Source organism: Varroa destructor, unplaced genomic scaffold (genome assembly GCF_002443255.2).
Source record: "Varroa destructor unplaced genomic scaffold, Vdes_3.0 BEIS01000006.1, whole genome shotgun sequence".
Classification (NCBI taxonomy): domain Eukaryota; kingdom Metazoa; phylum Arthropoda; class Arachnida; order Mesostigmata; family Varroidae; genus Varroa; species Varroa destructor.
In genome coordinates, this window is record NW_019211459.1 from 3,876,119 (window position 1) to 3,892,780 (window position 16,662).

Genomic DNA, 16,662 nt, shown 5'->3' on the forward strand with positions numbered 1-16,662 from the left:
TTTTATTACCTGTGCACATAAATCTATTGTATATTTACAAAAGGATTCAGCATAAGCTCGAAGTTGCTGTGTTACGCGTATCGCTAGGTGACATTAGAGGTAACTAGCAAAAGGCCACGGGGTATACTCATTAATGAAATATATAATAGCAATTTTACTACTGGCAATCAACTGTAAAGACTTTGTTTAATAGAAACAAGCTACTGTTTATGCCGTCGGTTTGGGACGAAAATTGCGTTGAGAAGCAATGTTCTTATTATAAACGCAACGGCTTGCGGCTCATTTGATTCCTAGATATAGTCGTTGGCCCCAACATACAACGAATATTATCATTCTAAATTAGAAAACTTACTCCCAATAACTGTGCGAAGACACTATAAACATTTATGAAACGAAGATTCGTTCGTTAGCAATGCAATACAACAGCGATGCACTCTGTAACGTTTGCCTCTTATTTTTCCTTTACTTTTTACATTTATGCTGTAAAACTTTCCCTCCTCTTGGCTACCACCTGAGCACCGTTTAGAAAAGTAAACGGAACACCTGGTTACCATGATCTGACTGCGTTGCTCCATGAATTTCCTTCGTTGCCGGCACTCCTCTAAGGCACTTGTCTCCTTCCAGGCACCGCCTCATAGACATTCAATGCAGTCAAATATCGACCCACTTTCGCTGTATACAACAGCTAGCTAAAGTAAATAGGGAGGTGATGTTTTTAAAAAGAGTTAGCCCAACTTACGTTATTAGAAAAAGTGATTTCTGTTTTTACATCCTTCAGATATGAGCATATTTTGGGTCCCTTTACCGTAGCCATTCTGCAATTGGTCTGCCTTCTTAGCGGTTTACTTATAAGCGATTTAGTACGACAAAGCTAGCGTTACAGATTACTTATTTCGTCAGCGATACAGAAACACATTGTGAGGCTTTCAACATAAGGCTACTTGAGTGATTCTGAAGACAGCGAACATCACAGAAGACTGAGGCAATCGAGCCCCGTGCTGGCCTTTGCTATTGTTGGTTTTATTCATGTGTTAAGTCATGAGGTGTCAGAGAAACTTTTTTTTCCTTGACACAACTCAATATAACAAAAACGTCACGTCGCAACCTTACATTTTATCCCATTCCCCCTTTTTTTGCGTGATACCAAGATGGCCAGTGGACTTAACCATACTCAATAGCTTTTACGTTTAGCCGCTATAGCACTGTGCTTAAATTCAGCAGATAATTATAGTAGCAAGACAAAGTAAAATGCGAGATTTATGTCGCCGCCGCACTAGCTTCTCACATTGTACTTTGTCGGCTTCACTGAATTTTACTCCTATCAGATTATATGGGCATACTAGTGCCTATTTCTACACACAACTTACTTGTAGCACGTCTTCATGCGCTTCAGCATTAGCATTGTTCTATAAAATGATCATATAGAAATACAATTTCCGCATCTATATCCGCGAACACTCGACTGTTCCGTTACTTACGCGTGGTAAGTGCACGATCGCTAACCGTCATCTATTATACAAAATTGTATCGGTGTGTTAGCTGCGGCTTGCCCATCGAGTCCTAGAATATCCATGAGAACTTTATAAATATTTTTACTCGACTTGTTTATTCGCAACAAATTTGCCCCTTTTGTGCACATTTATCACTGGCTTGATTTATCTAGTGCGGCGACACACTCGGCCCGGATCTTTGCTTCGATATTCTCTTCTAAGTTCAACTTAAAAACTAAGTATGCGAGCTTTTTTCGGTAAAACACGTACTTGTACTGAGTTTGTATCGACCACTTCGCCATCGATTGTCATAATGCTATCGTCGAAGCTTTCAACTCGAAATGCTCTGACGGGCAGAAGCCGCACCCAGGGTAGGTCAACATGTCTGCCCACTTCTTGATTGATAAAGAATGAGGCAATCTGTCGTCGTGATGCTTCCCCCTTGATCATCATCAGCCAGCAGACACCGTCGTCAAGTCGGGCCTGCGGCGCAAAGAACAGTTTGGTGCCGAGATGACTGACAAGCGAACTGTAGATGATGACGAAGCGCCCTTCCTCAACCTGCCACGAAGGGGGCAGAGGATCATCGACACCGGGAAAAGTGTCTTGCGGCTCGCTGTTTTCCGCTTGCTCCGTGTCCCTACTAGGAGCATTTCCATTGACATCTGCTGCCACACTTTGATCGATGCTGTCCTTATCGTCGTCTTCAGCCTTGGAGCCTTTGCCCTTGAAGATTCGATTTTTTGGCGGTGGCGCATGCCGTAACTCAGATACCGTTACGTGCTCTACCAAATTTTTGCAGCGATCTAAAATCAGGCGAAGAAACAAATTTCATCTGTCTAAGAACGATAGGCTCTGTTTGTTAATATAATATTTAGGAATTTAAATGGGAAATTTGAGAAGAATGCCTATTATTAGCCTATAAAAAGAAAAAAAAAAAGTGAAGTCCCTGCATGAATGCTTGTTTGCTGTTGATCGAATCGTTAACAGAGAAGTGGTTAGATTTGTATCTCACCAATTCCGTCGTCTTCGACCCGCTTCAGTGGTCCGTTTCCCGTAACTTCCTTACTGATGTTCTCAAAAACACTTCGAGATCGAAGTACTCTGAAATGAAAACGTTATTTTATAAGCTTTCAATGGTCAGAATATAACGGCAATAATAATCGTTGTAAATGTTGTCAAATTTCAAACAATGCTCAATCCTTCCCAGAAGTTCTGCGACACTAACTTTCATAATATGTATAGAACAATCCCATCTTTTTTTCAATATTTTAACTATGTTAGCTTAAATAGACCAGATCATACACGTAAACTATCTATTTGTAATCTCAAAAGGATTATTATCAATTCCCATTGATTGCGTCGTCCTGGCCCCACTTCTATGATTTCTAAGATAAATAAGAACAAAGCTTAAAGTCAGTATGGCGGAACAATATTTTGGCATACTTCTCTTAAGAATTTATATATTAAGCCAACAAGCTTCTCAACATGTAATCTAATCACGCCTGATCTCGTTATCAATAGATAATCTTAGGATAAGCGACGCCATCTATCGTCCTCTTTAAGGCATGGAAATAATTAACAATGGACTTAAATCTGAAAAAAGCTAATGTCACTGTTCGATTTCGTTTTTACTGATTCAGGCCATGTGTCTAAGTGACTACAAGGCCGACAAAGCCTTGTCGCCAACTAGCTATACCGTATGCTATTGATTACTACGCTATAGACCGGTAATGCTCTTTAAAAATGTTTTTCGTATTAATAAATTTCTAGAATAGGCCGTACAGTGAAAAAGGACATAGTGGCTTCTTCTATGCTGTTGCATAACTCAATTTCTCAATAACAACGTATTTTCGCCAATCTCAGCCAGTGCTCTCATCTCTGAGAGAGAGAGGGAGAGAGCGAGCGAGCGAGAGATCAGTAACTGTTGACTGACGTTACTCAATAAGCTTGTGCTAATAGAAACTACTAAATTGCATCTGTTAATTATTTGTATCTTGAATTTTTCTGAAAAAATTAATTCCGAACACAATAAAGTTATCAGCTACGCATATTCACGCCTCGTTAGAACTTGTTATTCACGTTGAGATTGATTCTGAAAGGGCTGTCGAGACAGCGCACCCCGAGTGCCCCACCCAGGTTGAGGCAGAAAAATGACGTTGCCCATCCTTCTAAATTGATTGTCTTTGACATTATTTACCAGACGGGGGATGGTGCATCGATGCGCTTGCTTTGAGTGTCTGCAGACAGCCACGGTTCTTCTACTAACATAAACTACTTTCAGTGTTTACTCAGGTTGGAGCAGATAAACACGATGCAGTTAAAAACCGGCAACGACAGCCAAATACAAGAAAATTTAGTTCCTCGATTAAAATCGATAAAAAATGAGTATTGGCTATTTTTAGCAAAAAGGAGCTTTCTTCGAATACACGCAACGGGTTGCTACTTTACTATTTATCTCAGACCCACCTGGACTCGTTAACCTGCTCCGTATCGACAAAGTTATCGTTTGGAATTCCCGACGCAAAACTACGAAATCCAGCTCCAGCTAATTTCGTTTGTTTGCTATTCAACGTAGGGCTGGTCAAAGATGGCGACGCTAATGGCTCATCACTAATTGGTTCTTCGTCTATGATACATTTTTGTTCGGGTTGTATCGTCTCACTATTTGGAACCTCTCCAGCAGGGACCGAACTCTTCTTGATCACTGGCACGTGTCGGAGTCGTTGCTCCGTGGCGGGAAGATAGGAAACCCTCCCCGAGTACGTTCGAAGACCTAGTGGTAAAGTGTGTGTCACGTTATTAGCCCTCTATGTTATCCGGTGAGTAACAAACTTTCTATGCTACAAATTGTAATGATTTCACATAAAACATGACCAACTAGTTAATTTGCAATGAAACAACTCTTACTAAAAATCCGCCATAATGCCCAAAGTGTAAAACGAATCTCCCCAAAAGAGCGAAGCTTCTCAGATTCGATGTCGATGTCGCTCATGATACCCCAGCCATACGAAAGGAACGAATAGATTGGCTCCTTCTTAGGCATATCAATCTTGCACAGGTCCAATGGTTGTACACGTCCCTTTACGCAACTCAGCGTACAGGCAAGGACTGGGTCGGAGAGGTATGGTTCCCTGGAAAAGAAACGGCGTGCCAAAGGTTAAACGCGGCGCTATTTTCATCGGTTGTCGGTAAGCACGAGTGAAAAAGATCTGTCACACTTATTACAAGGAAGTGATTAGCAAATCAAATGCCACGGTTATTTCCTAATGCCTAAGTATCTACAAGGCTATATATAATCATAGCTCCGATCCACGATCAGGTATGACCAACGGAGCCGTTAGGACCGTTCTTCTTCAAATTTGCTTTTTTTCCTAATTCAGGCAATATCTAGGACGATCTCGTTGAGTCTGGAGTTGCTGAGGCTCTCTAATAAGGTAAATAGGACAGTACCCTACTCTTAGTGCAGGCTGCGGGCTGTACTGTGGGCTTCAAGTCACCCTAAATCATAGACGCGACAGACTACTCAAGAACGCTGACATAACAATGTAACAACGAAAAAGCGGTCGATAGATTTAAATTAGAATAAAGAGTGTTAGTAAAAGACATTGAAATACAGCCGATTTAAGCAATAATGAAACACTGGTTTACACAAGTACTTAATGTAATGTTAAATGCAACAGGCAGTATCGTTACATGTTTACGCATCGCGTTCAGGTATTAGACCGGCTTGTTTACGATACACAACCTGTATAAATAACGTAAGCTATTACATAATAGCCTACTTTATCTACTCTGTTTATAACAGATAAACAGAACACACAAAAAAGCTATATTTGCTTTATTTTAGTTATTAAATATTTATTAGGCAGTATTTCTTATCCATACATTATATTTGCTAGCGCACGTTGAGTAAACAGCATACCCAGAAGCGTGGCAGATAGACCTGGCTAGACCATTTCCGGAGCCTCCGGGTATAATTCCAACTGGTATTCTGATGGCCTGGTCAGCATCAGGTCGTTCCATGAGACCGTTGTACACTTCATGTAAGAGTCCATCTCCTGATACGATAATAATTCCGCTCCACTGATTCAGTTCCAGGTTTCGTACGAACTCACGAGCGTGGTTGAACCGCTCTGAAGATTACATAGCGTTAATAATAATAATAATAACCGATAAATGCACAGGGGTAGGCTCGTAGTAGTGCTAGCTATTCCACAAAACTAGATCGAATCATAAACGCTCTGATTCAAGTTTTTTAGTGGACGTTGCGTAGTCGTTTGATCAGTCCTAATCACTATCACGATACGGCTGTCCATATTTCGAATAGTGTACACATTTGGTGAAGCAAATAGAGATGAAGTTCACGTACCGGTAACGAGCATCAGGTAAGAGATGTCAGCTTCGGAAAGAACGGGTCGCACACGGTCTAGAAAGATCTCGAGACTACGACCTGGTCCTGATTTTGGATTAACGAGACAGAGATAGCGCCGCTGTGCGGGTAATGACTCGGGAACAATAATGTCTCCAGTATCTATAAAGAGTCAAAGCGCAAAACGGTAAGCGGTATTCCGCTGCCTCTTCGTCAAGCTTGCAAAGGTTATCTGGTTATTGGTTAAGTCCCTTTTTTCCCCCTCCCAACTCACCATTGGGTTACCACATGCCGCATAGTAAAATACAACACCGATCGGATTCAATAAGAACGAACGTAGCGTTATAAAACTCAGTATTTGCTATTTCAGGACGCACTATCAAACGATAGACAATATTTAACTGGACCGTTAGACATTAGCAGATGCAAAAAAAACTAATTAGCAAGCAGCAGCTTTGCAAATTCAACTTACATCTATAAATCCATTCAGATCTACTTAGAGCGGCTATTACTTCGTCAGTCTTCTTTTGCCCTTTACTTTTCATGCCGCCTCTGCTCTGCCGAGCGATCACGAATGAAATTTACGTTTCAAAACCTAAATATACAAACCAGTCTCCCGTTCGTTGCTGTTGTATTCATTCAAGCTCACTGCCCCCCTCTCCCTGACTTTCTATTGTTGGTAGCGTTATTAAATGAAATCGACAGATTGATACTTTCGAAATACTTCCACATGCCAGCACATGCGTCTAAATCATATTGTTAGCGTATGTGACCGCTTGTAGGATGGCGCTGGTAGTAGGGCGGCGGTCTGCTCGCGCGGCGATGGCGTCGTATTCATATCTGTGTTTTTCTATAGGTCGATCGATATGTGGCAGCCGGTTGCTTCCAGTTTGTTTACCTTTTGCCCAAATCGCGCATCGCGTCAATGTACTCATAACGCGCTATCCATACTTCGACAACGACGACTACGAATAACGGTTACAGCAGCAATCTACGTGCTAATGCTGCCGCTGTCGGCCGATTTAGGCTAAATGGTGCGGATAGCCGTAGCTAAAAGTATACACAGGAATAGCTGTCCTAACAACAACAACAACAACAACAACAACAACAACGACGACGACGACGACGACGACGACGACGACGACGACGACGACGACGACGACGACGACGACGACGAAAACCCTAGACGCGACTACCGGCGGATCGTCCATAGAGACGAAATGCGTGTTGCAACAATGATGCTGGTTACATGACTAGTAACAATGATCGAAGAGAAATGGATCTACATCTACGCTTTTGGACCAATATCTAATATGCAGAAAAACACATCTGAGAGAAACGACCAAGTTAAGAAAAGTCAATGGGTGTGTAGAAACATAATCGTAATGAAATCGTCTTTGGCAGGTAAGTGGCATACGCAATTTCCGATGTACTAGTTACAATCTTATGGCAAGGTAAAGTAAGAAGCTATCTGTCGCGTAAACTGCACGTTTGATAGCGTGACTGACCAAACTGTATCGTCTCAACAACTCTCGACAAGTCACAGGGAAGATAAGAAAAAAAAAAAAAAAAGCTTGAGCACGCTAAACTCGAACATTGATAACAACTTACCTTGATTCGTTTCGAAACGGTATCCTCGAAGAATCCACAAACAGGCACTCTGCCATTTCCTGGCAGCACGAAGATTATTCTCGTATGTGGCACACACGTCCACCTCAAACACATACCTGTATACGTGTGTTTAAGATAAAGAGAACAAATGTACAAAATAAAAATTGGAAATAATCATCAAGTAAGGACAAATGCCATCCACAAGAGGACAAACAACTACTAGCAGAATAAAAAACCTATACGATGTAAACATATTTATATCCTTAATTTTGGAAGGCCTTTATTTGTTTAGGCTCTATTTTAGCGATCTCAATTTCTACTCTTGAAGAAAATATTTTGCCAACTGTGGAATCAATTATTTTTGCATTTGTTGATGCTAGGAGTCTGACAGTTATACGACGTTGTTCTATACCATAATGGCAAATATACTGGTGACGAACGCGATCTAGGCAGAGAAAGGAGCAAACCTTTAAAGCGCGACTTTTTCTATGGACATGCCATCTAATACTTACGTGTGTCTTTGTCGTGTCAGGCCACTGGCGCCCTTTAGTCCTTTGCCTGAAGCTAAATGGTAAGCGTAGATGCAGAAGAACGCGGAATGCTCATTCGCGGAACAAGATGCCGTGCTCAGCCGCATTACGTGACAGCCAATGACATCTTCCATTTTTATTCTTGTCGTCTTCCCTACAGTGGCGCAGAGGCAAGATTCAAGTTATTATTCACGCCGTCTGTGTACTTTAGTTCTGTGTCTGGTTTTAGAGCTTTTAGGTGCTCAGTGACATTCTCGCAATTGGATCGTATTCGATTTTCGCAACCAAAATTTAATACGGTTACAGATTGAAAGTTTTTATTTAATGGTTTTTATTCAAGTTATCCTCGTCGAAGAAATCTCTGCCGATATGCAAATGCCCTTGTCACCGCCTTTTTTCAAAACTTTTCCAAATTGGATCGTCAAAGCAGCTCGATCAGCGACTTTCCTATCATATCTTTAATTTTGATATTTTGACTCTTCGTCAAAACTCTCCCCCTACAGACCTTCATTTCATTCTAGGAATAGGAAGAGGTCGCTGACGACTAGGTCCGACGAGCACAACGGGTTTAGGTAACGCATACATAGTTTTCATTACGCATACGAGTTCACACCTCACTGAGGGACAACCCGGGACTTCTTGCGCAACGGTTCTGGTCTCTTGCGTCGAACATATTCGCGACTTCTTAATTGGCTTGCTAACTGACGGTGCAAGCGGGTGGCGAGTTCTCCGACGGCCGACAGAAACCACAAAGAGCACTATGTTTTCCTTCGTTATCACCGTCCCTCGTCTTGAGGATGACGATCGTCTTTGAATGATTCGAGTACGTCTTCTATCTACTCACTTGACTTTCACTTAGTGTTTGATCCGTGGACGTTGTGCAACATCCACGATTGGTTTTCATTTTTTTACACGAAAAACTACGTACACTCGTTGCCCCACCTGGGCACAATCGCAGAATGCCCAATGCATCCACTTGATCTCACCGTAAAACCCAAGCTTGGATCAGACTGTTATGAAACTTCACCTGCGTGAAGCAGCAATCTCATTGTATTTTCGTTAGAGTGGACAGAGGTTAGAAGCGATCCTCAGTAGCGTGAACATACAAGCGACTCATTTTTTCGTCAAAATATTGCTTTATTTATATATCTGGGACAGCGGAGAGTGGTGGTTAAGATTTATTTAAAAGCCTCGATGGCGCATCTACTTACCAGCTTATTAAAGTTCAATATTTATCTGTTGCGCTTTTTTAGATTAGCGCGTAGAGTTGTATTGTATGACATTTACTACTATCGCTGAGATGGGCCTAATGATTTTCTAGGAAATTTCACGGCATAGTACGTATTTCTGTATTTTTTTTTGTCATTTTTATACTCAGGACTTCTTGCGATCATCAAAGCTGCTTATAGATGGCGATAAAATGTCTGCTGTAAAATGTTTCAGATGTTTATAGCATAAAGAATGGTCTGATTTGGCCTGATCGACTGACTTGCTTCGACGTACTGAAGTCCTAAAATTGGCGTAACAATCGCTTTTCGTGCTTTCGTCGTGATGTTAACCAAACACCCTAGGCCGAAGTGGTGTTGTTGTATAGACAGCGAAGTTAAGCGCCTTTTGTAACTTGTGCATCGCACCTTGTGCTAACTTGTGTAAGCACGCGAATCAAATGTTCCGTTTCGTCTATTTAAGAACATTTAGAACCATTCAGTTTTGTACAATTCTTTACACCCAAGTCGTTTGCTTTTCAAGCGTGATTTTTCTCCAGTAAGCTGCATTATGTGACTTCCACAAGATTTTACGTACTGGTTCCGCAATTTCTCGGAACTTATTTCGGAAACCTATAAAATAACTTTCGCCCTCTTAGGTCCGCGAGAGCTCCAACTGAAGGCCGGTGGACTGTAGAAAGGTTTGCTTGGTCAAATCTAGAATCGGCTATAACTAGGTTTAATGCTATGAATCAAATATATAGCAGAGCAAATGATAAGTTTGACCTTGCCAAATTCTTACAAAGTCGTCGGTTTGGTATGTCTCCATCGAATCCAGCGATTAAAATACAATGCACGTACTTTACGATGATTCGAAAAAAAAAAAAACTTTGAAATCGAACCTTTTGCTTGAAAGACGAACTCGTTCTCGTAGAGCTGTAGTTGATACCGGAGGCTCGTTGTGTTCGGATACCGATAATAACACCCGTCAAGAATCACGCGAGGTTTCGCTGCACTGGGCGCGCCTGTCCCAGGGGCGCCGTTCTGGGTACTGCTGCCACCCATTGGGTCGTTGGCAGTCTCCTCCTCCTCTGAAATCCAATCGTAGAAAGGAACGGATCGGTTTACTCACCCATCTCGTTAGACACCCCAACAAAACCTATCAGTCTTCAATAAATCTCTATAAATCAACAAATAAATCAAATGCTCAACGATACGATAACGTAATGAATCTACACGGTCAGATTCTTTTTGCATGTCACGATAAACTTCAGAGAGGTTTCTAAGCGCACTACTAAAGCTTTCCAAAATAAGCCGATGAAAGGTTTACTTCAAAAGTTGAACCAAAGTAGACAACGTGGTGTGCTAGAACCCCTATATTGATCGGATCCGCAAAACTTACTTAACCTTTCCCCGTCACTTCTCATAGATCGTATAAATCAAACGTGTTGAAGACGCAGAACTTGCTGAAATTTTAAATTGCGCCTAGGCCAGAGTACTATCGTTTGAAAGTCTACTGTGATCTCGGAGCTAAAAAGGTAGTCAGTGGTACCAATTCGAATCTGTTGACAAACATGGCCTGTTACTGCTTTCGGCCGCAACAAGTTTGGACAAAGATACGCCGCAGCTGAGTCTTTCGGCGGGAAAACTACTGCGGCATATGTTCAACTGAATAAACATAATTCTGGAATATCTTAGACGTTTGGAAAACGAGATCAATATACAATGTTCCCAATGCTTAAGGCTGAGGCTACATTACCTTTTTAACGGGCTTGTTTATTAGCCAACTCACTTGCAAGGTTAGATGTTGCTCATTAATATGGGCCTTATGGCTCAAAATTATAGAATAGCGTATGAATAATCGTATGTGTCGCATAATTGTTCGTGCAACAACATATTTACATGAAAACAGTTAACTGTAAATGATCTCACGTAGTACAAAAAATGAAAAAAGTGTCCGACCGTGAGGATCTAATTGTCCAGCGATCATCTCACCCACGCAGTCCAGGCTGTCCATGACCGATAGGATTATCTCCAAAAGAGCATCTATAGGTCGAAAAATGAAGGACATCCATCTGAAAGATCAGCGACCTGGTTGGATAACGGGATACGTGATGTTAATGGGCCGTGCGCCGATACCCTCTTTTTTTTTTTAGAAGATCCTACATCAACTATACGTCGCAAGTTTGTTACCTATATGTAGGAAATACGTACCAGATTACATCGAGACGTCAACAACTGTAACTGCAAATGTAACTGCAAAAATAAACATGTTATTTAGGAACCCATACAGTTTGGCTGGTATGCCAAGCTGAGCCAAAATTATTCACGTTGCCAGATCTATAGTGTGGCCCTCTCGACAGCCTTGATAATAAATTGGTGGTACTTGCCAGCTTGTTTTCAATTTACAGACTTCTCACGCGTTTAGTTTGGCCCTTTTTAAGGTAATATGTTGCATATATTTCAACATTGTGTGATATTGCATAAAATTTGTTTAATTGGATAGTGTTGTACAATAGGAAAAGTCACGTTTTACTGTTTCGATATGAACGAGTACCGTTAAACTAGCGAGAATTTACACGGAAATAAAAATGCCTACGCAGTTCTGCCGTCGGGCCGGATAACCGGTGTAGCTTGCCGTCTATCGACAATCGTAGATCAGACAATTGAAACTACTGAAATCGTCTGACTCTGCTATCAGCGACCTACCCGTGCTTCTCACGTCTATAGAAATACAAGTTACATGCCGCGAACTCATCCAACGTAGCCACACCTTGCTAATTATCAAGCTTGTCACTACCTTGTGGTATCTCGTGTTCCGATAATCGACATCCCTTCATCGTACCGGAAAATGTCCCTACAAAGTTACCTTTGAAACTTTCACACGAAATACAATACGGCCAAATTTTCGGTCCTATCATTCGAACGTGTAATGCCACTGGGGCTACTTACTGGCCGTACGTCTGCGTAATTTTACCGATCATGTTTCAGTCTATAGCGCAAAATTTAATTCTTAGCCGCTAGATAATATCGGCCTGCGTTTGTATTCTATAGGCCTAGCACGTCTTCGTTGTTTCAATAATTAGCGACAAAAAAAAAAAACACAAACAATCGACAAAATCTACGAGGTAAACATTTATTCTATTGAAATTTTGCTTTCCGTAACATCCGGTATGGTCCGTTCATGCCAATGCGATTGTGAACCGTCGAGTTCCATCATTAGCTAGCTCATATAATTAACGGCTGATAGGCATTAGTGTTGGTATGATCTGTGCTCAATGACTGGTTCTTCAATAGTGCCACATCTACATTCAACTATACACACACACACATACGGAGTCGGCCATTTTGTTTAGGCAAACAAAACGTCCCCATTCGACCATTTTCATTTAGCCGACCATATGGAACTGGTAAGCGATATTCTCAGAAAGTGGCAACATTCGCTGGTACGATATGTAATTTGGCGGATATTTTATTTTTCCATGATACAAAAAGGGCGCTCTGTAAGAATATCAAATGCCTTATTATAACGACTATCGGTTCATGTCAGAATCGTGCGGGTCTTTCTCGAACCTCATAAAAACAACTGGCCTTCTGCGGAAATCGATAACTTCGCCTTCGTTACTCGAATCGAAATGACTCTGATAGTTTCCATCGCATCATAGACGTAGCGCTCAGGCTTCATCTACTCCTACAGCCAAAACGATCACGAGGCAGAAATCGTAGTAGGCGCCAGAATGCCAGCAGCTATGCCCGGAACGTGTTTAAACATTCCACCTAAGGAATATGAACTAGTGCTAGTATTATCGCAGGTAGGGCAAATTAGCTGAGCGTACCGAGTTGAATGATTGCAAATGCTAAGGCAAGGTCCAGCTGGAGTGGGGCGCTAACCGGTGATAACTGATAGATTGTGAAGCTTCCACGAAGATAATAGTCGATCAATCTTGTACTTGCTAGGCTTAATCTTCTGTCAAATGAGTCAGTCGAACACTTGACAGGCGAATATTCCAATCAGGCTATCTGCAATATCGATAGCTACAGCGTCCTTAATGCGTAACAGGTGGCAGTACAATAGTAAAATACTTTGAACATACGTTTGGCTCGCTGGTAAATGACTGTGTGCTTAGAGAACCGGGAGGAAAACTCTCATTCGTTGTCATGATCTTGAAGATTCGGGATGCGTATTTGACTCAGATCGAAGTATAGTCATCGGCTAATACTAGATTGGTAGTCCCGTCATCTGAGACTAACGACGAGTACTTGTTCTGGCAATACGTTTATCGCTTAATAAAAGATCGATCTGACTCGTAGCTGGTAGGAAATTGTATAGAAAATTATGACTAGACTAGATATAGGTAACGTAAGGAGACCATTACGTTTGTTTTCACTGGGCATTTCAGTTTTCCACTATCGTTTTCCTGTTGCCGTATGTTTAGACGAAACTTGAATGCTCGCACCTGTCCGGGAGATTATCCGCAACAGAGATGCGCAAAACGATCCCATCGATTTTATTCAGGGACATGTCTAATCGACTAACTGAAAACAACGTTACGCTAATCGCTACAAGTTAGAACTGCCGGATCCCGAACGAAGACGATGCCTCTGTATGTGCCACGGAAAATTCTGTCCTTCATTAGACTGATGCCATTCTAGCTCGGGTTATAGGACGATCTTTGACAACTGACAAAGAAATCTCGGTCCGGTGTATCGGTCCCTTGAGAAAAAAAAAACAATGATGCTAACATATTTGTTTATTTCTCGTTTACAGGTGCCATAAAGCAATCCATCGTAAATAATGGAAAATTGTTTCAATGGCATATCATTCAATAGAGACCAGTAATAGATACATAATCTTACATACCAATCCGTATGTGAAAGAATATTTACTGAGAATAACTCCAATAAACTATGCTCCCATAGACAAGAGCTGATTAAATGGTTATCGACCGGTAAACGTTTGTGTTTACTACATACACATTTACGGGATGTTACTTCGATCAGAAACGTATTCCGTACAGACACTAGTGAGTACATTGTCTCCTAATGCCGCAATCTATCCTTATTTATCCTACAAAGAAAAGATTAATATAACATAGCTAGATAGTTTTTCAGCTGTTATAGACTCGGCCAAGCCGGTGCTATTTTACTGAATAATAAAGGATGGTCCTGTAGGCCAAGTGAATTGGTTGCTATACCTCTCGTCTTCACCATTATTCTATTTGTATGTAGTTAGGCCAATTATGTCAGCGAGGCGATGCTTATTTTGCACTAGTTTCATTTAAGTATTCGGAGGTCAATGCGTCCAGAGGACAGAGACGGCCATTTGAATCAGTATTTTCGAAGAAGACAACGTACTCTGTGTAATGCTTATCCTATACAGCGTTAGCTCTTACGGTTCAGAAAACTTCGGGTAAATTTCCGAAACGACATTTGACATAGAACAGCATAGACATAGATGACTAGAATTAAGATGTGTTGTCCAACCGACGTTGACAGTACTGGCCTACGCTAAACGTACAAAAGGAAACAATCGTGTACTCGCTCGCCGTTTCATCCCACCCTGGCACACTTCTCTTTTTTCTGGAATTGGAATATGATGAGTAGCAATCGTCGTCCTTACTTAGCAGCTTCTGTTTCGGTTAACTATTCATGAATTGCTCGTATAAAACTATCGATATGTCTATTACAGAGTGTTTTCCCGACATTAAACGTCAAATGGCCTGCTGAAGCGGCACCTTGCCAACCAACGACGGCCTCCGTCAAACGGAAGAGGAAAACCCCGCTGGTCGTAACGTTTACGGTCACTGATTGTCGACGAACGGCATAGTCAGGTTGGAGCCGTATAGTTAGACACGTTGCATTTAGTTATGCCTTAATAACGCTCTCTAATGAAGACAAATACATTTTTTAACATTCAATTGAATAGCACGAACCACTAACGGATACCTAATTTAAGCTGCCCGATTATTCGTTGGTCGCCCCACACTCGACGAATTTCATCATCAAATTACTGTGTTATCTTCACATAACGAGCTGTGGTATCACAGACACCACATTTATTAGATCTACTTTAACGAAGTCTGCGATCAGGATGAAGTGGGATCTAGGTTTCGTTTAGTGAGTAATGCACACAGGTAAGGTTCGATCGACTTCAACGCTTACGCTAGACACAAAGGACAGACATTGAAGTTCATTGTTGAGATATACGTTCATGGCTATCGATTCTATCGCTCCGTGGCAACAATATGGTATTAGACAATCGCTAATGTACGACTGTTATCTCACCGGTTCGGGTGATGAAGCGCGAGATCTTTTGCAGTGACGCTCTCGGCTGGAAGTTCTGGCGTGGACAGGGCCGCCATTCTTGCGCTAGACGAATCTTCATCGTGATTCTGTACGACGCTGAGCGCGGGGATTGCTCCGGGCAAAGCAGACGTAATGGGGCTTTCGTAATAGATGTTTATAGAAAAGGGGTTCGAATCGACATTATTCATTCATTTAGAGCTAGTGTCTAGCTGGAATAGCCATATGGTTCGTTCTTTAAGTTCAGGACGCTCTCATTTTGTCGACATGCAGCCAGCTCATTATCAAAGCACAGCACTTTAGAAACCGTTGAACAGCGCTAGCAGTGTGTAGACCTCAATCATTGGAACGTACCGTTTATCGAACTCTACTGCTGTGTGTAAGGCAGGCAGTTTCGTGCCGCATCTGAGACCTGTACCACCGTGCTTCCTGCGCCGCCTACGCAAATCTAATTTTCAATCCGATGTCTTATTCTTGCTGATTTAGCTGGTTGCTACACACTGTCAAGAAGCTCTATGCTATCAATGCTTGCCTACGTGAGGAACGGACCGTTAAGAACGTTCAAACTGTCAACACTCGAAGTGGTCTCAGCGGCCATTTCGCTACACAAACTGCTGTCGCCATAATTGCCAGCAACGCTGAACACAATAGTAACAGAAGGGCAGATCTATAGCGGTGCTCAGAGTAATCTGGGCAGTGTGACGCTAGTCAGTCTAACGTCACCGGAGTGAGTCTTACACATGAAAAAACCTACTATAGGCCGCCCTCGCCTACAGAATCGTTCTCCTTACCGAGTGCCCTCACCGGCTTCGCGAAGCAAGAGCAGAAGGTGAAAGTTCACAGTAACCGACAAGGGAGGACAGCTTTGCTAAACTGATACGATCCAAATCAAAGAACGATGAGTCCAATGAATTGAAGAAGATGGTACCAAGACAATCGTTGCCTTTAGCATTATGAGAGAGATTTGTTATAGTCACACGATTTTACAGTGAAACAAATTCGTTTTGTTTGTCTAACTTCATCAGCAAAGTTAACGCTTAACTTAAAATTTAGGTTTCGCTGCGTAGAATAATTTACTACGAATAACAAGCGACACGCTTCTAACACTTCGAATTGTGACGCTCATCTTCTGCATCGATTTTCTTATAGTG

The 16,662-nt window shown here is 41.8% G+C and overlaps 1 protein-coding gene and 1 long non-coding RNA gene across 19 annotated transcripts in view; one reads left to right on the plus strand and one right to left on the minus strand.

Annotated features, from left to right (window-relative positions):
• LOC111252230 (sphingosine kinase 2-like) overlaps positions 1-16,662 on the minus strand; it is a 24,518-nt gene continuing 7,856 nt past the window's right edge. For 3 of the 16 annotated variants that reach the window (XM_086992685.1, XM_022809729.2, XM_086992690.1), the window contains 10 exons: positions 10,111-10,299; positions 7,986-8,157; positions 7,474-7,589; positions 5,863-6,024; positions 5,416-5,626; positions 4,401-4,624; positions 3,960-4,266; positions 2,506-2,594; positions 1,761-2,296; positions 1-1,560 (listed from right to left, as the gene is read on the minus strand). In XM_086992685.1, coding sequence (XP_086848811.1) covers positions 1,513-1,560; positions 1,761-2,296; positions 2,506-2,594; positions 3,960-4,266; positions 4,401-4,624; positions 5,416-5,626; positions 5,863-6,024; positions 7,474-7,589; positions 7,986-8,157; positions 10,111-10,299 — 2,054 coding nt within the window. In that variant the 3' untranslated portion in view covers positions 1-1,512. Of the gene's footprint in view, positions 1,561-1,760; positions 2,297-2,505; positions 2,595-3,959; positions 4,267-4,400; positions 4,625-5,415; positions 5,627-5,862; positions 6,025-7,473; positions 7,590-7,985; positions 8,158-10,110; positions 10,300-11,140; positions 11,284-12,160; positions 12,296-15,493; positions 16,645-16,662 lie in introns of those variants that run through there. The other 13 variants (XM_022809714.2, XM_086992682.1, XM_086992683.1 and 10 more) reach the window with 10 other exon arrangements.
• Positions 4,551-16,662, plus strand: part of LOC147754758 (uncharacterized) — a 24,800-nt gene continuing 12,688 nt past the window's right edge. For all 3 annotated transcript variants that reach the window (XR_015330074.1, XR_015330076.1, XR_015330075.1), the window contains exons 1-3: positions 4,551-4,681; positions 4,874-4,927; positions 6,719-15,039. This is a non-coding gene — a long non-coding RNA (uncharacterized LOC147754758). The remainder of the gene's footprint in view (positions 4,682-4,873; positions 4,928-6,718; positions 15,040-16,662) is intronic.